The sequence below is a fragment of the Dermacentor silvarum genome, chromosome 9 (genome assembly GCF_013339745.2).
Source record: "Dermacentor silvarum isolate Dsil-2018 chromosome 9, BIME_Dsil_1.4, whole genome shotgun sequence".
Taxonomy (NCBI): Eukaryota; Metazoa; Arthropoda; class Arachnida; order Ixodida; family Ixodidae; genus Dermacentor; species Dermacentor silvarum.
The window spans coordinates 120,013,183-120,038,727 of record NC_051162.1 but is presented as its reverse complement, the minus strand read 5'-3'; the positions used below and the strand labels follow the sequence as shown (position 1 = coordinate 120,038,727).

The following is a 25,545-nucleotide window of genomic DNA, read 5'->3' as shown; positions in this document are numbered from 1 at the left end:
GCAAGACTTCAAAGTTAGGCAGCAGAAAAACACAGTTTTGAGTTTCAACTTCGAAACCTTGCAACTCACGTTCTAGGTAAGGCAGATCAATAAGGTTGGTCTAACGGCATTCCTTGAACCACACAGAAGCCATTGATACCCTATTTAGCGAAATCGAAAAGGACGCATACTTTGCAAACCTTTGCAGAAGATATTTAAGGGACACTTGCATAAAATTCAAACCAGAGGAGATAAACAAAAATGGACCTCATATTTGAAATATGCACATCAAATTACATTTATGTAGAAGTTTACAGCACCATAGCTCAACGAATAAAGATTTTTTAAATTTTCGCTCAAAGCCCCACATCTCCCCTTAACGTGGCATTTGGGGTCCACTTATGCCGAGCATAGAGAACCCGACAGCATTGTGGATTGCACGTCTTATCGTGGAGAGAGAGAGAGAGAAAACATTCAGATTCGACGTGGGCATACATTCCTGGAAATGGCGCAAGCTGCACAGCCATGGAGTTATACCGGAAGGAGTCATGTACTACTTCGTGCGGTGAAGGTTGTCACTAGCTCGCGCAGTACTTGTAAAAAGATGAGCAACAAATTCCAAACACTGTGGCCTTAGAAAAAGACATTTTTCTTGTAGGGAAGTAAAGCAAGATGTGTTAATGCAATGCGCGATAAAGATCTTCTGGACCCGGTGCCATCGTTGTGATTTCTCATGATAGCAGTTCTTTCCGTATGGTTCCCTCTTTTTCCGAATCTGTCCTTTCCAACTCTCACTCCCTTAAATCCGACCCTGACACCTCCACCTCAAATTGTTCCCTCCTAGCCGTTTCCCTATATTCGTTCCAATGCTTATATCCCGCGATATCTTAATGGTGCTGGAGAAGCACTACCTTGCCCTTCTCTCCCACTTAACGGTATTATAACACCGCATAGCTATAGTCATCTGCTGGTGTCCACTGCTATGCACGCACTCGTACGTCAGCTGCAGAAGTGCCCACAACTACAATATAGTGCGACGACAATACGGAATCAAAGTCGAAACACCTGCGTCTGTCACCTCCGCGCACTTTAACGCCAGAAGCATTTTCATAAAAAATAGTTTTGCTTGCAAATAGCAAGATATGATTACGATGCATACCGTACTGTGGGACACCGGATTAATTCTGACAATTCAGGGTTCGTTAACGTTCCCTCAATGCACGGTGACACTTGCGGCTCTTGCATTTCTCACCCATCGGAATGGAGCCACCGCGGCCGAGATTCGAACCCGCGTCCTCGGGCTCAGCAGCGCAACGTCCAAGCCACTACGCCACGCCAATCGGTAAACGCAATTTTAAACGAACGCACGTGCTTCCTCAGTGAAACAAATTCACGAACAGCGTGGCAAGCAACACGATAACACATTTATCCGCCCTCGATGCTTAGCCCGTAAAGGAACAACGACACGCGCTAGTGTTGCTCACAAAGGGTTAACACCGCGTATTTTTTTTTCTCTGTGGCACGAACCTCATCATTAACATCAGGTTTCGCTGATTGGGAACTGTACGGAACAAAGATTTCGTTTCGCATGGTGAAATAATGAAATTTTATGTTTTCGTCATCCTGCGCCTTATTCCTACACTATTTGCGTGTCCCAGTTTTCAAGGAGCCAACATGCCTTCGACCGGAGAGGGTCTGGCTTTTTCGGAAGACGTCCACGTGACCGCACAGTCATCTGCAGGTATACTAACAGTCCTCCAACCGCCATTCCAGCTTGCGATCCAACAGCTGAAACCCGCAGAACAAATTTTTCTTCATTGGTTGCTCGACTATCAAGGCACGTCAACGCAGGCTAGTGTTGATTTGTAAAAGGGTACCACCACGTATCTTCGTTTCTCGGGCTGGAACCTTAACACGAACGCATTAAGATTAGGATCTCCGCCGAAAAATTTTCTTGGCGCGTTGTGGCATTTTTACGACACCGTCGTTTCGCAGCTCTTGATTTCAACACTTCAGGTATTCCACGTCCTCAAGAAGCAACTTGTCTTCACCAGGAGACGGTCCCGTTGTTTCAGAAAAGGTCCAGCTGACCGCATAGGTGTGACAATAGTCGTGCGGTTGGTATTAGTTACCCTTCCCCTTCCCGCGACAGACTTCTCCTCAGTTGAGGTACGGGCACGAGTCGAAGATCGAGAACAACTTCTTGCCGGCGAGCTTGTTGTTGCGGTTGTTGAGCCTGTTGTTCAGATCGTTGATGTCGTTCTGGCCCACAGGGGACCTCGGTTCCGGCGAGAGTGATAACGGTGACATCGCCAGTGGCGGTCCCGCGAGCAGCGCGAACCCAGGCGAGGTGGGCGCGGGGGAGCTCGAACTGGCGTTGCTGTCGTTGCCGGTCAACGTCCTCAGGGAGGGTCTCGGTCTTGACCTCATCGCCGAACCGCGGCCTCTCTTCGAGCTTGCAGACCTTTTGGCGCCTGCGCCAGAAGTAGACGTGAATATAGAAGTCGGTGCTGAAGTGCTCATTTCTACCGTTATGCAAGCAATGTTGAAGTCTAGGCACTGAGCGAGCGTAGTTAATGATTTGAACATGTGCTAGGCTTGAACGAATGCGGTCGGTGAACCCCAGGGGCTAAACTTTCGGTAACACAAGCATGAGGTCGGTAGATAATGAAGGCACGAAATTCATAGATAAATGAACAGTTCTTTAACTGAAACTTCCATTGTAGTTGTAAAACTTGCTATTCTCAAAATGAAACCGTAAATGGAGGTGGCAAGAAAAGAAAACTTGGCACTGGTAAGAACTGAGCCCAAACGACTACATGACACGTGCGATGTGCCAATAATTGAGCTGGCGGTGGCGCTTGCCTCCCCCCCCCCCTCCCACCTTTAGATTTGATGTGTATTTGTGGTAGTGGGTACGGCTCCTTCAAAGGGCAATTCGTTTTTTTGTTCCACTTCTATTTCGTCTGTTACCTTTTTAAATGTATCAAGTGCATCGCACAATGAGCGTTGAGCCATAGTTTTGCATTTCTATTTAAATATAGCCGTTAGCTTCCCCCATGCTTTCCCTTGCTTTACGGTGTGTTGGTCATAAAGTTCTAGACTTATCACCCAATATGTGCGGCTGCCATCGCTTATTTCGAGTTGCTGGCATTGTCCTCAATCTTGTAAACTAGCAAAGAGCGCGTTCGCAGTTCCTGTGTCTAAGCAGAGTCACAGTCCTAGGAGAATTACGAAAACCCAAACATGTAGAATTAAATGCGAAATGGGTGGTTAATTATTCCTCAAAAAGAGCTACCATCACTTGTTCAAGTGTCTCAAATTCAGGTGAATATTATTTTGGGTAGCTTAGTAATAGCTCAGTTACTGCCCCTCACAATATTAGTACAATGACATTTTTTTTACATCTGATTGGGCATGCGAGCGCGATTAAAAGACCTACCGTCATGCTGAAAAAAAAACATTTTTGGCTGTTTACGTGCCAAAATGACAATATCATTATGAGGCACGCCATAGTGGAGTCTCCGGATTAACTTTGGCCGCATGGGGTTCTTTACCGTTACATAATTCTAAGTACGGTCAATGCATTTTCGCATTTCGCGTAATGTGCTACCCATAATCAATGGAACCTACCGTATAGACTTCTGTAAGGGCCGCAGCCACAAATTGGCAGCCCAAAATTTGGAAAAAGAAGTTTCCAATGAAGAAGCAATCGCGTTCGGTGCCCCAGTGGCGCGCGCGCGCGCATTGGCGAATTTTCGCGCTTCGTGTACTTCCGGTGTAGTGCGCGTTTAAGAACCTCAGGTGGTCAAAATTTATCCGGAGCCCTCCACTACGGCGTGCCTCATAATCAGAACTGGTTTTGTCAGCGTAAAACCCCCGAAAGAAGAAGTATTTTCGCGTGCCGCTACTAGATGGCGAGAGCGGGGTGTGCACAAGATCCGCTGTGGGCACAAGTCGCTGGCTGCGCCGGCACCATTTTGACCAAAAGGTGCGGTCCCGTGTAAGGGCCGCACCTCATAATAATTGCGAAAAAGAACTACTGCCCTTACGCGAGTTTATACAGGTATGTGGAACCTATATACTGTATATATGTATACCTGCGACGTGGCTAGCACTGCGGCCGCCTCGAGAAAGTCCGCGGCCCCTACGCGATGTTCCCGAAGGTCCAGGACTGCCGCCCGTGCTGGGAATGACCCTGGACGTCGATGCGCTGCTACCGGTGGCCTCAAAAGTGAAATCTATCACACAGGAATCGGTGTCGCTGAACGGCTGGTACCTGCAACGCATGCCAAAAAAAATGTTGCGTTGGCTTTGTAGAGATAAAATATGTGCGACGTACAAATCATGCACACATATACATTCGTCCCTTCATTCACGAATTCTGATTTAGTATTTCCTGTGCTTTCAAATACGGATGAAATATAGCAGAAACGGATTTGAGGCCTATAGCTTGACTATTTCAGGCAGTTCAGGCTAATATTCATAATTGCGAAAATTAATTGACAACCAATATAGACCAGCTATAACTGACCCGCTATACCATGAAAAGAACTCAAACATGTTTCAAGAAGACGCGCCGGTTATTATTGACTACCGTGCCTTCTGATGCAAGAAAAGAAAACAGAAATGATAGAGTGAAACGCGTCGTACTCGTCAAACGTGGTAGGGAACAGCTTAAATTATCTTTGTTTTGCATTTCCCACCGAACTAAAGTGACATAAGAGATTGTTATTGGTTAGCGGAAGGTTACGCTTACATTCAGCGCTATGCTCTATATATTTATTGTGATTAGTATTCTTTCGTTGCTTCAAGCACGTTCCTGGGTAAATATCTACCTGTCTAAATATGTACCCAGGTAAATATCTACCTGGGTACATATCTACCTGTCTACGTCTGTAATCATTTGCCTGCCAACCTGAGGCACTGTGTGGAATGGTTAGAGCATTGGGCTGCTATGCTGAGGAAACAGGTTCGGAAACAACAGCTGGACCACTTAGAGGCCAACATGAGCCATTGGGTACGGGCCGCATTTCAATGGACTTATATGATGCTAAGTTGGGTCACTAGCATATGTGCTGTTCTCCAATGAGTCTCTTTGAGGCTAATTTGGGTTACTGGTTATGTGCCACCTGGTATGCGCGACTCTTCATAGACAAAAGATACTTTAAGATTTATCCGGTGCAGGGTGAAATCAAATCCACGTCATAGATATGCATACAGTCTATTCAGACACGCGCCACGTTCGGACTGCGCCACATGGCGTGGCGTGCCTGGACGGTTGCGCGAGATGGGAACCCGGCTGTATGCATGCTTCATATAGAACGAGTTTCGGCAGTGGCAATAGGGGGGCTCCTAATGTCAACTAGAATATCGGCTATACCCATTTGCTCTCTGATCCACACCGCTCTCATCCTGTCTCTTAACATTACGCCTAACAGTGTTCGTTCCATCGCTCCTTGCGCGGTCCTTAACTTTTTCTCGAGCTTCTTTGTTAACATCCTAGTTGACGCCCAATATATTATCACCGGTTTAATGCAATCATTATACCCTTTTTTAATATTAATAATATTAATACGCATATTATTATGCATAAATATCTGATAACAATGAGCTGGGCTGACGGTTGCTTTTGAGCCCGCTTACCTCAGCACAGCAGCCTGATCCGCTCTGCTCAATAGGTCATGGACTACCCAGTGATCTAATTTGGCCTGAAAAGGGTTAGACGAAGACAAGGCGGCATGCAGACATACAGAAAAGCATACCGCAAACTGGTTGAAGTTTCCGAAGAACGTTTATCGGAATAAAAGAAGTTCATCGAACCTGACCCGAAAGTGTGATGCCGTTAAAAGTAACAGCATAGTTTAGGCAAATTGGTGACAGCTTTAGGTCACCATTACCGTTCTACCCTTACCGGTACCGCCTGGCATCGAAAGGGCATGCACAGTTGAAGCGAAGCGATAACGCTAAGTATAGCAGTAAGGCGGCGACGCTATGCTAAAATTAATACTCTATTGCTGACATAGACGCTTTCACAGTAGATAAACACATAGACTTAGCGCAACACATATGGAACATATACATACAGCTCAGCCGGAAGTACAGCCTCGGCGCGTGTTACCTTCTATTCTTACACATTGTGTTGCCGCCATACCGCTGCCGTTGTCGACACCGTTTTGCTATAAGTGCGTACGCTCAGTCGATGGCAGGCGATGTGTGTAACGGTAGATCTTCGTCTCCATGCTTGCCTTCTGCAATGCAAGAAGCTTATATGCCTACAGATCGCCAAGTTCGTTTACCTCGGAGGTGACGGTGGGAACATGAACGGTCGCATCGAGTTGAAGATGAAGCTACTGTCACGTCTTGGCAGGATCGGCGGCGGTATCCTGCGTCCCCCTCGGTTGGTGACTGAACCCCTGCGGTCCCTGCCGTGCGCCTTGCGTCTTTCGCGGACCAGTGCGCCGTGCAGATGGACGTTCTCGTCCTGCAGCGTGCGCAGCTCGTTCTTGAGGCTGAGCCGCCTCTCCGCGAGTGTGTCGGCCAGCGACTCCATCTGGGAGATCATCTTGCTCACCTGCGGAGGAAACCGCCCCACAAAAGGCGCTCGAGACTACCGGACTTCTATGCACGAGATGTGTTAACACCCTGGGGCCCATAGTCAGTGTCAGAATCATCAGTCTATTTAGGCCCGCTGCAACACTGAGACCTATCTGAGTGGTCACGGCAGTTACCTATGTAATTTGGCAGTCGACTTTATGCTTGTATATCTTTGACTATCCACACTGCGTCTGATTCGTGCAACTCTCAAATGAGCCGCTCCCATTGGTCCTCATTCCTTTAAGAGTTACCTTTTCTATAATTTTATGATGCGAAAGCATCAAATGGCCCATTCAACGAAAAAGTAGGCGTCTGGAGCAGCGAAAGGGCACCTACATGTCTATTGGCTACGACTCAACGCCACGAGCATGCCACGGAATGAGCGCGCCTCGACGGAACAGAGCGGACGCAACGGGACAGCTGCTGATATGATAGCGCGCCAGGTGTTGCGTGAGGGGAGAGGGCATCGCCGCGACGCCACGTCACCAGCGCGCCGTATCTCTCTCTCTCTCTGACCCCCACCGGTCTTAGCTACGGCGCGCGCCTGCCAGTATTGGTGCACGCTGCTGCTTCCTCGGTCTGTCGTCCCGCAGGACGTCGGTTGCATACGGCGTAGGCACCACAGGCTGCTGCTGCCTGCTGGATCGGGCAGCACGTAGCGCTATGGTACATTACTCGCAGCGAAAAATTCGAAGGACCGCTCAGCGTGGTTCAATTCGGCATTAATGGTTTCGCATTCACAACTCACCAGAAGTGCTCAGGTGTCCTCGAACTTTTTTCCTTTTTCCTTTTCCGAGCGCCTTTTCCTGCTAATCTAAACGAAAATATTCCCTACGGACGTTTCCTATATAAGAGACAATGTCGTCTTCCTGTGTTGTAATGTTATTGATGAAGCAGCCCACTTAAAACAGACGAGTGCGCAGCTTCATCAATATCATGTCTCACCAACTAGCCCATCAGTATGTATTAAATAAATTCTAATGTTAAGCCTATCAATGTCTGTGGTTTCATTGCTCATCGTGTGGTCCTTGGCTTCTCTTCGACACGCTGCGTTATGCTCCAACGTTCGAAGTCATACATCAGCAGCAACCAGTGCTTGAGTGCCGAGTTGGCGTTCTCTTTCATGATAGCACCATGACAGCACAGCCTGCGATCCGCGGACCAGATACCCCGGCAGCGTATGTTTCCAGCAAACGTAGTGTCCCAAGGACACTGGACGACGTGGCCGATAACGAAAGGCCGACACGAAGAACTGCGCGACACTGGTACGTCCGACATCGTAGACAAGAGGCGTATCAGCAGGCGTCCGAAGAGCTAAGCGCTACCTCTAGTGCCTCCGCCAACTTTTATAGAGCTCGCTGACTTCATAGAGTTTGCGGAAACGATGACAACTAGGAAGTGTGTAACATACGCTAGAAAGCCGAGTCGCATAGTGCAAAGAAAGCACTTGCCTCCAGCAGCGCCTTCTTGAGCTGCGGATAGTCTTCGGGCGGCACGGTGTCCAGGGAGTCCTCGACGGCGACCAGGTGGTCTCTCAGCACAGCCGCGTGCTCCTGGTAGGCAGTCAACGCGCTGCTCGGCCCCCCACCGATCATCCGGTGTGGGAAACCCGTGCTGGGGCCGGCCTTCGTGTCGCTTCCTACGGTGCACAGCGGTAGCGCCCGCAGCAAGAACGGCGGCGACGGCGGTGGCGGTGGCGACGGTACGAGCGCACCTGCCGTCGAGTCGGCCGCCCTTGGCGGGAGCTCGATGACGCTCATGGTTCCTGGAGATCAGGTCATCCCGGGCAAATTTAGTCGTTGTTGTTGTTGCCTCGCCGGCGCCGCGATGTGGCCTCGCTTCGTCTTCCTCTTGGTTAATCTAGAGCCTTTGAGTTAGTGGCGCTACGTCCCCTTGGGGACTGGGCCGGAATCGGGTAATTCGAAGAAGTGAAAGAAATGAAACAGCAGTTTTGAATATGTATGTTAGGATCTTAAGATATTGAAGGGAATTAATTTTTGAAAGGCACGGAAATGAAAAACAAGGCAAATAAACTGAATTCGACGGGAAGTAAAGTTAATTTATCCTGGAGGGTACAACACCAAGACATGATGACAATGACAATCATCATCATTAAGCTTTTTTTCTTTAAGGGCATTCGTTATTTCGTTCTAAAGATAGAGGTAATCATAAAGTTTCATATTACTATATTATTTAGAAACTCTATGGAGTTAATATAACCTACTCTAGAGGAAAAGCTCCCAATAGTGCCCATGTATTGAAATCGGGAACCGCAAGGGCGCAGCCATGATGCTACTCTGTGCAGGCGCGCAGGCGCAGACGACGAGATGCGATTCAGACGAGGCGCACAATCAACGCGATCCCAAGCCTCCGTCGGTATGGTAGCGCCATCTAGTTAAGGCGCCTGCAAACGCAGCCTTTCAGACACCGTAAATTTTACATCAAAATTTTGTAAATAGCCATCAAATCTTTCTGAAAAAAAATACGGAAAATTACTTCAAACGTTGTCCGTGCCTACGTGCTGCACGTAAGTGCTTGCTTTTACATAATATTTTGAATATTTTTATGTTACAAAAATGAGTCGGAGCATAATGGCGGCGTCTATGGGGTTCCCACTTTTTTCGCCCAGCTTTTGCTTTAGAGTCAATATACTAACTCTATGGTTCCAACACAATGATCTCTACAATAGGGGGCAGAGTGAGACCAGTGTTCGACCATCTTACGCTTTGGCATATAAGGGTACTTAAATGAAAGCGTGAAGGGTTCTGAAATAAATCAAAGCCTGCAAGGTCCTCCTTATGTAGGAATTGAAGTAGTGGCTTATAGAGCTTACTGTCCATGAGCCAATGCATATGAGCCATGAGCTAACTATCTGATCCATACGTTTCTTGGTAGCTCTGAGAATTCTCTTTCGGGTAGCCCTCGCAACTGGGCCGAGTCACAACAAGTGGCGAACGTCCGCTGTAGATGACGGAGCGGAAACCTCCGGACAGCTCTCGGGTTCTTGGTAGGAATTACTGCTTCACACAGTCCATCCCGATACTATAATCTAAAAAATCAATTTGGTGGTTTTTGTATTCCAGAACCACGATATTATTATGACACACGACGTATTAGGGAACTCGGGGCTAATTTCGACCACCTCGGGTTCTTATCGGGCGCCCAATGTACGGTACACGGGCGTTTCTTGCATTTTGCCCCCATGAACATTCTGTCGCCGGGATTTGATCCCGTGACCCTCAGGGCTTGACAGCGCAATGATATAGCCACTATATGTAACCAAGGCGGGTGCGTTTCACGATTCTCCGCTTCACGTGTCAGCCGAGTAATACTATCGAACCTGTCTGATCGTTTATCCGCAATTCAAGATTTCCTACCACGCCCTATTTTCACTAACGTCATCTCACTAGTCACGTGAGTGCAGCAAGTATCTTCTTATTTCGGTCACATTTGCGGACACAGCATGGTTTCGTATGTTTAACTTTTTGTCAGCGATATACCGGAGTAGTATTCGTGCACACTCGTTATCGATGTACATTTCTCGTATTCAAGCAACATCTACTGTATACAGGCTGCTGTCCCAACTATCATTCACCAAGATTTAAAAATATCCAAATGCCACGTAGCTGGACAAAACCTAGGTATTGTTGTTTGCCGTCGCTTGGAGATACTCAGATTATGTTTTACATACCCGCAAAGTGCCTCGAGCGGGCAGCCGCCGGAAATTTCGCGTGTATTCACGAGCTTCTTTCCGCGCTCGGAAAAACTTTTATGTAGCACGTATTGAGCAACAGAAAGCTGCATCGGGAGTTTTTCATGTTGCTCTACAGTTTTCTCATTGACAACTTTCATCTAATTACAATATTTGAGGAGTTGATTAATAAATTAGGACTATTATGCAATTAGGTGGAACGCAAAACATAATCTTAGTACCTCCAGCGACGACAAACAACATTACCTTGGTTCTGTCCAGCTATGTGGCATTTGCATATTTTTAAATCTTGATGCATGATAGTTGGGACATCCTGTACATGTCTGCACATTTATAGCACCCGCCACACCTACTGTGGTGAGTACATTTTTTGTTGCAAGCGTTCTGCAGCAGAATCCGCGTGCGACATTTGGTGCCATCGATAGACACGAATGTGGCGATATGGAGGCTACAGATATATTAAAGTGAATAAATTAATAAAATATTTCGCACTCGATATATATTGTTCCTTACAGAGAGAAATAATATCAGCAACTCATGGCGTACAGTTGGTCTAGTCGGCAACATTACCAAAAGCCGGTAAGATTGCGAAATTGCCAAATCTTTCCACTCATTCAGCCAAAGAGTGCATGTGTCATTTCCAATTAGCAACGCGCTAACATTCCAATTACGCCCCAATAAAACAAAAGTCACAAGCTTTTGTTAATTTTTTGCTAAGTTAATAGGTTAATAGGCACGCCCGAAACAGTCTGAATGGGTGGGCAGTTGTATTGTCCAGCGCCGTGTGTATCACGCACTTTCGATGGAGCAAATTTTCATATCGCACCTGTCGCTAACCTTCAGATGTTTCGCAGCCTAAAGCGAACGCACTAGGACACGCCAAGATGCCTTGTAGGTCAAGAAAAGAGTGCTGAGTGTAAGTGATCTCAAGGCTGATTCGTTTCTTCACCCAGGTACGCCTTGCATTTTTTTCATTACACAACGATGGATCGCGTGCATATCTACTATTTCTATACATTCGTTTTCGAATTGTCGCTATAATTTTCTGGTGACGCTGTGAAGTGAATCATCCACGCAGCCTGACGCGTTGCACCGATGTCCATGACGCAGTTCCAAGCATGAACACTTCCTGTGAACACCACTTACCAAAACGGTAACGTTCACTGGGACACATGGCGACTTGATATACGTATTTCAGCTTGGTTCATATCATGGGCACCACACCGGCGAGCTGTGCCGCATTGTCGAATTCGCCACGCCAGCTGCCTGTTCTGATAGACAAATAGAGCATGCTATTTATACGCTATCCCTTATGGGCTCAGAAAGAAAAAGAATGCGTGACTGAATTCGACAATACGGCTGCATTCGGTGGCGTCCGGAACGCACTTCAGCCTACGGGCGAGTCGATCGGCACGAATGATGTCGGTCTTTTTTTTTCGCGAATTTCTCGTTCCGCTTCGGAGGAATGCGCTAGTTGTTCTGATTTGGGTCGTCCCGTTCCTGGAACGGTTGTCCTGGCTCCTCCGGCGTGGGTGTAGGCGGTGACGCCGAGTCCTGGGTGCTTATCGTAAGTGCGCCGCCCGACGTAGCTACGATGACTGGTAAGCTCGAGCCGGCATTGTTTTCGCAGAAGTTCGATGACGTTCTCGGTGGCCGCCGCGCCCTCGACCTGTTGGCGGAGCCGCGGCTTCTCTTCAAGCAGCCGCCGGACCGCCTCAAGCCTGCGAAAGGGTATACTTTCGGATTGATAGATGAACCGAGCCGACTATATACTATTGTGCAAATCATGTACCGGCTAACAGGAAGTTTACAAAAAGGAGAGAAATGTGCAGTCTTGGACGACAGAAGTGGCGTGATAAGGCAGAAAAATCAGCAATCATAGGATGGCGTCGGCTGGAATAGGATGGATGTTGTTTGATAATGGTTGGAGGATGGGGAGGGAGACGACTTCTTCCTGCAGTGGACCTAATGCAGGTTATTGCTAACTAAATTATACCGGTATCACACGTACACTTCTGATCGCGATCGGGGCCGAACCGTATCGAGGAATTTACACGGTCATTACAAACGCGATCTTTTGGGATCCGGATCCGGACGATCGCGATCCGACAATCGCGACCAGCCCCTTGATCGCGAACGCATGCTGACATAGCGCCCTCTAGCGCAGTATTCTGAAAACGTTAAAAACAAGAGTTGATGGTAGCTCAATAAAAAATGTTTGAAAATATTTTAATCAGCAACAGTAAGCTGTAAAATTGAAATAGTGTCCAATTTAACCGTATTTTGAAAATAAGAATTTGTCGCCAAGATATTACGAAGTTCTGAAAGTTGCCGACGATCAACAGACGATAATAACTCGATCCGGATCGTTGGACCGTGTAGCATCAAGTTGATAGCGATCAAGAAATCTGATCCGGATCCGCCCCGATCGCGATCAGATGTGTACGAGTGACACCGGTATTAAATGTAATTCTGGGCTTTTACGTGCGACCGATCTGATTTGATTTTACCACCTGATTATCAGAGCGTCATTGTGCGGGACTCTGGATTAATTTTGACCACCTGGTGTTCGATAACGTGCATCCCACGCACGGTACAGGAGCGCTTTTGTTTTTTATTTCAGCCGCATCAGAAAGCAGCCGGCACGGTCGGAATCGAACCCGTAACCTCAGCTCGTAGCGCAACGCCGTGACCTCTGAGGCTACTGCAGCGAACGTAGGTTGCCGTCGTTGTTGTGGATGATGATGACGATCTTCGCTCTGCATAAGGTAGATCAAATCAGAACCCCAGATTGAAATATACACAGTAAAACCTGATTATTAGTTCACGCAGCTACAGATGCCTACTTCTCTCCGACGCTGTGCACAGAAGAAGCTCTTAACATTCACCATAATATTAAGTAGAGGTGGAATACTGAGTGAAGCAATTAACCCTGTATATATGAGAGTAGTCTTCTAAGTCGTATGAGAGGAGTGTTTGATTCGCACCTGTCATGGTGCCGATTGTGTTGCTTCCGCCCCGCCAAGCTCGGGAAACCCCACGCCCCCTTCTGGCGGTTGCAGAGGGACCGGGACCGCTGCCCACACTGGCAACCACTCGGCTGGAGGAGGCGCTGCTCGCCATGCCGTCATTCGTCAAGTCGATCACGGACGACTCACTATCGCTTAGTGGTCGGTACCTGCAAACCGCGAGAAAAAAAATGGATGCGGGTTGAAAATCACGCAACAAGCGCTATCCTACAGCTGGGAATGCGGTGAACACTTGGCAAAACGTGGCATGCTCAAGTTCTCACGTGGTTAGCCAGTCTGTAAGTGCAAGTGCTGTAGGTCCACGAGCTAGCCGCTGAGTACTCGCTGCCTTATATTAGAAGTATAGGCTCATATTGGCACGCAAAATGAACGAGAAAAAAAACTGGGCAGAGAAGAGACGCCTAATGTAGGAAGGGCGAGGACCAGAAGGCCACTTGTGCAGAGAAACACAGCAGAATTCGTAGCCACTTGGCTGTAAAGGCAGATTTGAGTCCTTGCTTTCGCTCCGGAATTTCTAGCATTACCTTCTTGCATGGGCCCAAGGTGGGCCTCCACAACCGAAAAGTGCCTGAACTTGCAGAGGTGCCAGTAGCGCGGAGGCAGGTCCGTCTTTACACCGACTCTCTACCAGTTGTGGTCTGTTGTTATTTCCTCTTCACAGGATGCGTCTGGTCTTCGCTCGTCCGGTTTGCTTCGTTCGTATTTCTTTCACGTAGCTCTGGCCACATAGCTTTATAATTTATTTCAAGACATCAGTTTGAGCATGCATCCCCTCATCCTAAATTGATCCAAGGGAGTATTTTTTTTTTGCTTCTGAAAGAAGTATACTAATTTAACGTGACTGGGCAGGACTCATTATCGCTAAGCGGTTGGCAACTGCAACACGCGGGCACACAAGAGGCACTAAATTGTGATGCACTGTACACTTTAAAAAACAAGTATCGTTGGAAATTCTACGTCTTTACTCGGTCCGGAAATGCTGTACCTCTAATCCTTAACCACTAAGCGCATCGTACCTTCAAAATACCACCGTATGATCACTTGGTCAAGAAAACACAAGCTTTTTGCTTTCAAAAGAAATATCCTAAGTTCAATCGAACAGCATAGAAAGAGCAGCTAAAATCTGCTGATTTTAGGCACCATTGCACTGTAGCTCAAATTAGAGGAACAAGAAAGCCTGGAAGGCATGTTGTCCCTTCGAGCACTGCCTATTTCACGGATTCAGCAAGATGGCTGATTGGCTATTAATAGCTTGAGAAATTCTTTGGTTTCCTGACTCAAAGATACTCCGACCGTGGCCACATCCGTCGATGTCCCAAAAGGTTAGCCGTGCACTGGTGCAGTTCTTGAAGTGCACCGGCCTTAGTGACCATTTATACTCCTCTAGTGCATCCTCCTGCAAGCCCACAGTGTCGTCTCACTCGATCTTTTCCTCCCGCTTTCCCTTACCCCCAGTGTAGGGTACGTAGCAACCCGGACGCTCGTCGGGCTGACTTCTTTGGCTTTCCTCTCCTTGCTTTCTCTCTCCCTCGCTCTTTCTTGCGTTTTAAACGCCAAAGCTACAATCTAATTATCAGCCGCGCCGCAGCGAGGCGCTTCGTAATAATGTTTACCCTATGACGTAAAACATACACCTAAATCTAAGCACACAAGCGTTTTTAATGCGATTAGCATTCTTCGTGTACTTGATGCACGTTCCGAGCTCGGATGGGCGGACGGATGGACGAAAGGACTGACTGACTCACTGACTGTCTGTCTGTGTCTCTAGCCCTTTTCCCGCCAAATTGGGTCACTAGGTGGTCTACTCCCTAATGGGTAGGGCGGGTATCGAGCTGCTGTGCTGAGGGAACGGCGTTGAAAACCAACCGTCGGCTCAGCCTGGGTCACTGGGTATCAGCCGCTGCGTATGTGTCACTCTTCAATGCCAAAAAATATCCTTTAAAATTTCTCCGGTGGGCGGCGGAATCGAATCCGCGCCACGGCTGGGCTTTGGGGCGGCGCCTCTAGATGTCGCAACGTGTGCAGTGGGAAGCACAAGTGAGGAGCACAGCCATAGCACAGCTGCATATACGTTTCGACGTTGTTCCGCTACATTTCCTCAATGCTAATCGCACTAACGCCGACGTTCATCGTGAGATGGATTCTGCCGGAATTTCTCTCGTTCCACCCCAAACGAAATGCGGCCGCTGCTGCAGGGATCGAACCTGTGACCACGAACTCAGCTGCGCAACGCATTTGCCACTGGTCTACCGCGGCAGGTGCTTGTTGGGCTAGTTCATGATTTGCCACTCGTAAGTGAAAAGCGCAAAGGCAAACACGAACATAAACTACGAACAAAGTGACAGCGCTCGTATTCGTCCCGTTTCAGTCATTATCCGCCTTTGGGCAGTCCATGTACGACGAAAGAGAAATTAGACGAACTCTTGCCGCTAGATGTTGCATTTTCGTTACATCCAAAGGCTAGCGGTAGGTAGCGCACCTGCGACGTATACCTACTGAAACATTTTCGTATGACGCCAAAAGACGAAATGTCTTTACATGTGTTAATTTACTGCACCATTCTTATGGCATTGTTAAAGATTCCTTTTGGGGTCCAGGTCGTTTGCGATAGAAAACGGAAAACGTACAAGTTTAACAAACGAACATTTCATTAGGGATTGGAAACGAGCCTTTGGCGAGGTGGTGGTTGCGGTGAATTCCATGAAGTCTCGGCACAAGTAATAAGGCTACGGTGGTAGGAACCTTCAGATTTATTGTTCACGCGCAGTTTTTGTATTCTCTGTCTGTTCTTTTTTTTTTGTCACTATACAAAGGTATTGACACTTAAAGAAATGTAGTAAGTTATTAGGACGCTTTATTATTTGATGATTTCTTGACGCGAACCACTGATTTAAGTAGTCGAAAATAGACGCAACAGATCGGTACATAGAAGGAGCATGGTGGCACCCGCTACTAGCACAAAATTTCAAAATGAGTGTTATTGAAACTCATCCCTCCATTCATCGTTTTTCCGCCTGGATAGCTTCCCTAATAAGAGGGGCAACAGCTTTAAGGTTTCAAGCCCTGGATATAAGTACAATACTACATTCGTAGACGACTCGTAAGGTTCATCATGACCGCGGTGCTGCAGTGGCTATGGCTTTCTGCTCCTGGGCACGATCGAGGTTCCCTGGTGCGGCGGCCGCATTTTGAATGTGCCGAAATGAAAGAAAAAAAAACGCGTGACACTAAGACTCAGGTACACATTAAAGAAACCCAGTACACAAAAACTAATTCTGAGAAAAACTCAACTGCGCATCTCCCAAATCCCCATTGTTATTTGGGCCGTTAAACCCCTTGAATCAATCGATCGATAGATCAATCAATCACGTTGGCCACGAAAGCACTTATGCATCTTGCGTTACCTGGTCAGCATCGGCGAGCATAAGAGCCCACGCATCGGGCTGTAGAGGGCGACACTATCACGCCTCGGAGGGAGAGGAGGAGGCAGCGGAGGCGGAAGCGGTAAGCCTCTCCCCCCGTGCAAGACGGGACCGCCGCGGTTCCGCGCCTGGAACTTGCGCCGCTCGTGCGCCAGCGCCCCCTGGAGGTGGACGTTCTCGTCTTGCAGCGTGCGCAGCTCGTTCCTCAGGTTGAACCGCCTCTCGCTCAGCGCGTCGGACACCGCCTCCATCTGAGATATCATGCTGCTCACCTGCGCGATTGTTTAGACCAGCAATATTGCATCTTTACTCAATACCACTAGCCCTAATAGAACACGCCATGCAGACTAGGACGACGGAGCGAGATCTTGGAGACTCTGGGAGTCGGAAGAAATAGGAAAGGTGCGTTCGCGCTCTTAGATTCGTGCTCACGCGACCCAAGATGTAACGTGGTGGAACTGTGATGTAGAACTGGATATGGATAATTATATGCCGTATCACCACTTTTTTCATCGCTCACAAGTGTACTCCTTTGTCAAGATTTTGTTTGGTCTTGCTTAGATATCTTAGTCTGAGCATTTACTCATCCGCTCTTGACCACAGCCCATTCGAGGTCAACTTTTCAATGATCGGTTACTATAAACAGTTTGTAGTTCGTTGCTTGTCTGTTGTGTCACTCCGTCGTCAGTATATAGTACGTCAGCGAGCTCAAACCTACTCAATTTATCACGTAATATATATAGATGAGGAATTCTTGCCAACATATTACCCAAAACCTGCCTCTTATTTTAACCAGATATGAAGAAGGCGCTTGTCTTGGTCACCGAGAATACCGGTGAAACCCATGAACCTCATCGGAGGCATGAAAATAAGGGGGAAAAAACGGAGGTTCCCTGATTATTTTCAAAGCATTTATATTTAATCCAGAAACACTAAAGAGATCTCCAGACATTACTCATACGATTTGCCCCATTTCCAGGTACAGTATTTTCGTGAAACTGGAAAACATATAGGTAATACGGCTGTGTAAAGCTTCCGAGTACTTGCTAAATGCATTTTATAGAATATATGTAATTGATCTACACGCGTTTAATTTTGCACGCTGATTTGTCATGGCGTTTCTCTCAATATTTGTCAAATTGGATCTCTGATTCTTTTGTACGTCTTTATGCCAAGGCAGTGGGCTAGATTTAGCGCCGCTCTTTGAACTCACTCATAGCGCACCGGATGGCGTGCATACATCATTGACAAGGCCACAAGTAACCCACACTCTTTGAATATTACTTACACGTTACTACCGACAAGGTGTTCCTTATTTTGACCGAAAATATAAACTTGGTGTAATACAGAATTTACTCGCCACATTGGGAGTCATGTCGGGTAACGGCCGCATGACACTGTCGAACGCATCCTTAAGGATATATATATATATATATATATATATATATATATATATATTACACAGGCATGAACTTGATCTACGCATGTTCAACTTCGCACGTGGTTTTACCAGAGCTTTCCTCCGAATTATTGCTATGTTTGTTCTTGGTAGGATTTCAAGTTAATGACAGGGCAGGGGGCTAAATTTTGCGCCGCTATAGTAAAACGCACCCATAACACTCCGGATCACTTTAATACATCATATATTGCAAAGGACTCACTTAACCCACACACTTTGACCTTTGCCTACGCATCCCTTATCAACGCGGTGTTTAGTTTAGTTCACCGACGACACCGGGGAAACCAGCTGCAAACCTCGTATAATTAGGCGTGAAAATAGATGTAAACACGATGGTTCTTTAATATTTTTAGCACTTCTAATCAAGTAAGAAACGTTACACTTTAGCCGCACATTACACCTAGACCCCCCCCCCCCTTCTATTTTTCTACACATACACATTTTTCTTTATAGAGATAATGTATTTCAAACAAGGACATGTTTTAGAACTATGTGAAACATTGCAGTGATTGCACCTAACAGCAGTGTGGCACTGAAACGCTTGAATAAGTAAATTTCTCCAATCTTCTCCAATCAGCCTACACACATGAAACATTTGAAGTGCGTCACCCTCTAGATGATTCCTTCTTTGACGAAGTATAAACAACACGCATCACACAGTTCACGGAGGAGACCGAGAAAACGAACAGCATGCAATAAACATTGGGACAAAACGACCATTTCATAATTATTTTCAAAGCACACAATTAACATACACACTTGAAACTTTCGGTACCTATTGCCCGCAGTATAGCTCAAGTTTACTCTAAGTATGAAGTTGGCACCGTGTGGGTGCTATCCGGGAACTGAAAAAACTTGGTCATTGTTCCATATATAACGCTTCTAAACAGGCTGGAGACGAAGGTTTAGCAATTTTCATTTCAGCCCTCAACACTCTAAAAATTGGCATTCGTGTTCCGCGTTCCGTCAAAATACTGGCTTCATTGGTAGTCAAGTTTTGTCATAGAACCGCGAAAGCGGGCTTGTAGCGTTTCTAAGCGCTCCTAGCCAAACGAACAGCCTTGCTGTAAAACACTAGCGCAAATGCAGTGGGCTAGGCGAAGTTTCACTGGCAACCGTACTTTCACAGCAACGACTGGTACCGCGTAGTTTGTGCCAGTTGTGAACACAGAGTGGATGGATCGAGTTCTTTTCTTTCTTTCATTTTTCAAGTATTTCCCTGCCAGATACAAAGAGTATAGCTACAATTCATCATGACAGAGTAGGGGTGGATTGCCCAGTGCAAGACTGGCTTGTAATATTAGGATCATTCTCAAATACATCATCAGAGACACCCGTATGCTCGCTAATTGACGTTAACTGACGCTAATTGACGTTCATCTAAATCGATGCTTTTAAAGAGAACGTCCCTTAGCACCATTTCCCTTATTTGTTGTCCCTTTCTTCTAACCCCGACCGACTACGTGTACACACTGACGTCATGTAGTCTTGATGGCTTATGTAGTGGCAAACTCGGGCCACTTATTCTGCACCCTTTCCGCCCCGTTAACTGCAGTCAATGTGCATCAGCCCCGGTTGAATGGAGCGTTTGGCTGCGCGCTACATGTGTTTCTACGTCACTCACCTGATTTATGACGCACGCGCATAGTCGCAAACGATTTAAAGGCGCCGACCCGGTGAGCACCTAGTGCACCGGCAGCAAAAATAGTTACGTTTATAAACTGACTGGAACAAGGTACTCTAAACTACTAATCAATCAGAAAGATGCCCCCGGTTTACGTCAACAAAGGATACTACACAACGATCCTTTCTCTATGTTGCCAATGGCGACCCCTTGGAAGATGAGACAGCAGCTGCGGCACGAGAAGAAATGAAACGACCCGAAACCATGCAGACGTCGTAATCTGTACATTAATAAGACCGGACTGGTACACACCATGTGTTGTGTTTTAATGCACTTTTCTCAAAAACTAATAAAGCTCTGCTTACATGGACAGGCATGAGCGGTGCGTTCCGCCTATCTTTACTGCATCTATTTCTGAATTGCTGCCCTTCCGCAACATGTACTCGCCTGGAGCAGCGCTTGCTTGAGCTGCCGGTAGTCTTCGGGCGACACGGTGTCCAGGGAGTCTTCTGCGGCCGCGAGACCCTCCCTCAGTAAGGACAGATGTTCCTGTAACTCCGCCAGCGAAGTGCTCGATTTCGCCGGTGTTGCCAGGGCCCTCTGGCTGCCGCTGCCGGGCACTGTCGTGGGGGGGTCCACAGCGGAGCTTGCTGCCGAAGTTTCAGGGGGTAGTGCCACCGCTGCGGGCAGCTGCGTAGGCTCCGGCGACGTCTCCGCTGCTGGCGTTGGCGCTGGTGCGCTATCCAGCTGCTCGCGGCTGCTCATGGTTCCCGGAAAGTCGATTTTGTCAGGCTGTCGTGTCAAATTTTGGCCAGGATGCCTCGCTGCCTTCTTCTTCTTGTTCCCTTCAATATCACTTACCCACTATAAGAGATTCGTTGGGGGGTTGATGATTTTTTGCGAAAGCGGCACAAACCCACTCGGCCAAGAATCGGGAGGACTTTACGAGAACAAAAATATAAATGAAAATAAATATGCAGGTTCAGAAGATATGCTAGAATGTATGTGAATGAATGTATTGGTTATTCAAATACAATACAACTAATTGCGATGCTTACAATTGTCTTTAATTTAACCTATGCAGAGTACAATATCATACAATGTTTTTGCTTATACAAAAGGAGGATGTTGTAGTTTAGGCGGATCTAGCCTTGCAAGACATGCTGGCAATTGCTCCACCCGAGTGGCTCCTTGCAGGAAAGTCACGTCACCATTGCACTACACTGTTTACCGTTTACAAGCTATATCAAAATGCAAACTAATATACGCATGTACCCTGTGAAACGCAGAAGCAGCGATGTCATGAGAACGAAGGCGACGTTTGATATTTGTCCAGAGGAAAATGGCTACGACAGGGATAAGCATGAAGATAGTAAAGTGAGACATTTGATTAACGCATTTAAAACATCTATACCCCTTTGCCACATCTTGACATACTGATTCTGGGAAACGGACAAAGAATAGGCATACATCCTGTGGCCCGTATACCAGTGACCAGAGAACGCGGCAGGCGAAATATATAAAATGTGCGGAATTCGAAGAAGCCATAGAATATCATGGGCGGTCCCATGAAGACGTCTCTGCTTTAGAGATACCTATGACCCGACATTATATGCACAAGTGTCGTTCCCTATCTGTTGTTTGATTGCGCAGAAGATAGGTGAACTCAGAGGCTCTGCTTTGCTTGTCAAAATTCCATCACCATTCTCTAGAACCTTCAAGTATGACGCTCTGCGCAAGCTTTGGACCTTCGTTGCAATAGTAGATAAGCGTTAGTGCTCACTTAGGTGGACTATATCAACACATTTATTCATTACATTTTAGTGAGACTGGTAATTGCCATCATTGCTTTCCGTTTCACAATTTCCAGTTTTTTAGTTTTAAAGCTTTCCGTTTTTAGGTCATTTCACCGTGTTGATATGCACCAATATTTAGAAGCAAGACCAAGAAGTAGGTCGAAAGAGGTTTATAATGATGAAAAAGGTTGAAGTGAAGGCTGGCGTTTAAGTTTTAACCAGCTGCTATACTTTTTTTGATATGCCAAAACTACAATATGCATGCATGATTTGGGCCGCTTGTGCTAATGGTAACGTTTATAGTCTTGAACGAATTCAAAGTAGGGCTGTAAGTTTTATATTTACCAAGTTGGATGCGTTAGACTCATTCTCTAAATTATGGAAGTTTATGGCATACAGTTATCCTAAGTACGAATGCAAAAATTTACACGATGGCTCCGTCGGCATAGAAGGGCGTTGATAATTCTCCAGGAGCAAGCTATGCACCACAGGACCGCTGTCTAAAGTAAGTAAAGCGGATGATCTGGAACTCTGGCAGCGAAGCGCATACGGACTCGAAGAAACTCCTGCTGCAGAAGCACTGGAACCAATAGGCGTCTGCATTCTGCAAGGGTTCCTACATTCATTTTCCTACAAGTGTTTACTTTTTCCTACAAATGATTACAAGTGTAATCTGTTGCATCCGATATGTCGATGATTATCTTCTATGCGCTGAGCATAGTAACCTGCTTGATGTTAGTGTCAAACCTATAGTATATGTTGAACATATGCGAGGAGGCACGCAGTGGCCTCGCTTTCACGCGTGGACGACCGGAAGCGTCGAGTCTACAATTCCTGGACCTAAAAATAAGCCTATAGGACATGGCCACACATGTTGGTCATATAAACCTAGAGGAGAAAAACAAATCTTACGCTATGACTCGAGCCATTCTATGGTTATAAATAGAGAAAACGCAAAATCTCTTATCGAACAGGCAATTAAGAACTGCTATCACGCAGTAGCACAAAACCTGCACACCTAGATTGAGAGACCAAAGAAAAGTGGATATCCTGATAACATGATTGTGCAAATCGGTGAGCAAATGATACCGCAAGTCACAGAACCGAGAAAGTTTGACAAGAAGAATAAGGTTAAGCATTGTGCCTTACTTTCACAACATATCACACCGTCTAAAAAAGATGGCAGAAAGGAACGACGTACCAGTGTTCTGTTCTGTGCCGATGAAGCTAAGAGGCCTGTGCAAGGAAGTGAATTCAGATAAACAGCGTGCGCAGAGAACATGTCGCGTAAAACATGCGCAAACGTACTTGGCTTGTGAAGGTAATGTGGTCTACAAGATTCCACTTAGATGCGGCAGGGTACACGCGGGCCAAACAGGACTATGTCTCGACGACAGGCTTAGAGAACACCGATACACATTCCAGCAAACAGCCGTATCCAGCAATCTGTTCATGCATTGTCGAACGTGCCAATACACACCTTACTTTGAGAAGAAGACAGTTGTCGCTAAAGAAAAGAATAAAAAAAAGACCAGGGAAATCCGAGAGGCCTTAGAAATGGAAGAAGAAGAAGACTCCGTGAGCACACCTTCAGTAATTTGACCTTCTTAGCGCCAACATTGAAATTGTTAGTGCCCTTGTTCTTATAGAACTAATTTAACAACCCGTTTCATGACCAATCCCCCACTGTGGGTACCCGATACAACCACTCAGGACAAGAACAACATGCCTACTAATACTGAAATTACTTGCGCGAAGGACCCATGCACACGCAGAATAAACTAATAGAAAAACAGTGATCAGAATCATGAGAATGCGACCTCAGAGGATCTGTTATAACCATAGGTCACGCTGTGTTCTTTTAAAACTGTGCTTTGACCTGACAATAAATAAGCTGGTAGTTTGCACTCCCCGTGTCACTTCGTGTTCTCTTGACAACCAGTGTTCGTTTCTTCCCTGTTGGTGTTTTCCAGTACATAGCGCAAGGAAAATGAATACACGACAACTAACCCAATGCATCGCTATTCTAAAGGGTTCCTACACTAGATGTCTTTTTTCGGTAGGCCGAGGCACACCCTCAAAACGTTTGCTTGCGTAACAGTTAGTGCGTTTATGTTGGTTTGGAAAATGTACTTCGTGGTCAATGGTCGCTTTCGTGCCTGGATTCAAGAGCCAGAGAAATGATCCCGGTTCAGCGCTGACATTTTGCTCTAGAGCATATAACACCAGCTACAGGGCTCACTTCATATGTACACTGATGGCTCCATTACGCCTACACTATTTGCCATTCGTGTGTGGATTCCGTCTGCGAGTTGTTACCATCTCTGCCACTCTCAGTCACCGCACTTCAGCTACAACCACTGAAATAGCTGTTCTACGGGCACCTTTTATTTACACCACGGACCAGACAGCTGAGTCTTCGGACATCTTCACTGACTCAAGAGCGGCTCTGCAGTCCCTGAAGTCGCCGCGCACGCAGAAACAATTAAGTCGTCATAGATATCAGACGCCTGCGCAGTAAAAACCGGAACTGCATCACAGCGGTGTGCTACAGTGGTTACCAGCCCACTGCGGAATACAAGGCAACGCCCAGGGTGACCATGCGGGCAAAGCTGGACACGACACCTCGAGAGAAATGGCCCAGATACCTTTCTCGAGAAAATACAGGGTGTCACTGGTATCCAGGAATCCCTCTAGACAGATGTAAGTCAGCATTACGGACCTCTATAGAAAATTTATCCACCGTGTGACTTTCACTGGCCGCGAGGCCTCAAGTGACAAGACTAAACATACCTACACCGCTTCATACTCAACGTGGCTTACACTAACTACTTCAAGTGAAAGATTCAGCTGACGGACTCGCCAATGTGCTTTGAATGTAACGCCGCTGAAGACCTGCAGCATAATCGGTGCGACTGCCGCCGCTACACGTCAGAAAGACAGTCTTTGAAGGCGGCGCTATACCTGCAACGGGAGTCGAGCTTGGAACTCCGGCACATTCTCGGCCCGTGGCAAAGTAGCACTTGCGCGTTACTCGTCACGAAAGCTGTTAAACTTCTTGCGAGCCACGAGCCTTAACAAAACTTCGTAAATATCTCTATAGTATATATGGGTATGTGTATAACTATATATGTGTTGTTAAGTGTTTATCACTGTGAATGAATGAATATATTGTACGAAGAGTGGTTGGTGTGGTTATTCTCGGGTGGAGCCCTCTTGCAGAGCCCCACTGGCCGCGGCGGCTCGCCGGGCCTGGTCCAGGGTCGCCAGTTGGCTTCCCAGTGCCATCTCGGAAAGCCGTGCCTCCCAAGACCACGTTGTGAGTGTCTGTGATGAGCTCACCAGCCTGGATACTGCCTCGGCTGGGCGTTCCGTACGCTGCTTTGTAATGTGTGTCAGTGTGGCTGTGTGGTCGTTGCACCAGGGGCATACACTGGTTGTGTATACCTCTGGAAACATTGCGTGCAACCTTGATATGTGCGGGTAAGTGTTGGTTTGAAGGCGGCGCCAGTCCCTGGCTTGTTGGCTGCTTAACTTGGGATGTGGAGGAGCGTACTTCCGTCTGGTGAGGCATTGGTCCTCCAAAATCTGCCTGCTCGTGATGGGATCTTCATAGTGGTTTGTGAGGGGCCTCGAAGAGTCTTCTGTGGCTCGGCCAACAAGTCTGCGAGCTACACCGTCGGCCTCCTCGTTGCCTTCGAGGCCTGTGTGCCCTGGGCACCAGACGACCCCATGGTCCTCAGTCAGCGTGGGGCCCAGGATATCGGTGACGCACCTGGGAAGTGTGCCTCTAAGAAATAACCGACAGGCGGCCTGTGAATCCGTCAGGATATATGCGGAGCGACCTCTTCGTTCTACTTCTTTGATTGCGAGGGCTATGGCTGCTGCCTCTGCGGTGGCGCTTGATCTGGTGCGTATAGATGCGCA

General features: G+C 47.1%; 2 protein-coding genes across 2 annotated transcripts; both read right to left on the bottom strand.

Annotated features, from left to right (window-relative positions):
* Nucleotides 1-1,229: 1,229 nt before the first annotated feature.
* Nucleotides 1,230-8,519, bottom strand: LOC119464959 (uncharacterized). The gene is made up of 4 exons (XM_037725818.2): nucleotides 8,028-8,519; nucleotides 6,279-6,553; nucleotides 4,080-4,258; nucleotides 1,230-2,453 (listed from the first exon to the last, which is right to left on the bottom strand). The coding sequence occupies exons 1-4, from the start codon at nucleotides 8,334-8,336 to the stop codon at nucleotides 2,140-2,142; spliced, it is 1,077 nt and encodes a 358-aa protein (XP_037581746.2). The 5' UTR covers nucleotides 8,337-8,519; the 3' UTR covers nucleotides 1,230-2,139.
* A 2,131-nt stretch (nucleotides 8,520-10,650) lies between these two features.
* Nucleotides 10,651-17,007, bottom strand: LOC119464958 (uncharacterized). The gene is made up of 3 exons (XM_037725817.2): nucleotides 16,722-17,007; nucleotides 13,276-13,466; nucleotides 10,651-12,009 (listed from the first exon to the last, which is right to left on the bottom strand). Exons 1-3 carry the CDS (start codon nucleotides 17,000-17,002, stop codon nucleotides 11,759-11,761), a joined length of 723 nt encoding a protein of 240 aa, XP_037581745.1. The 5' UTR covers nucleotides 17,003-17,007; the 3' UTR covers nucleotides 10,651-11,758.
* Between the last annotated feature and the right edge of the window lie 8,538 nt (nucleotides 17,008-25,545).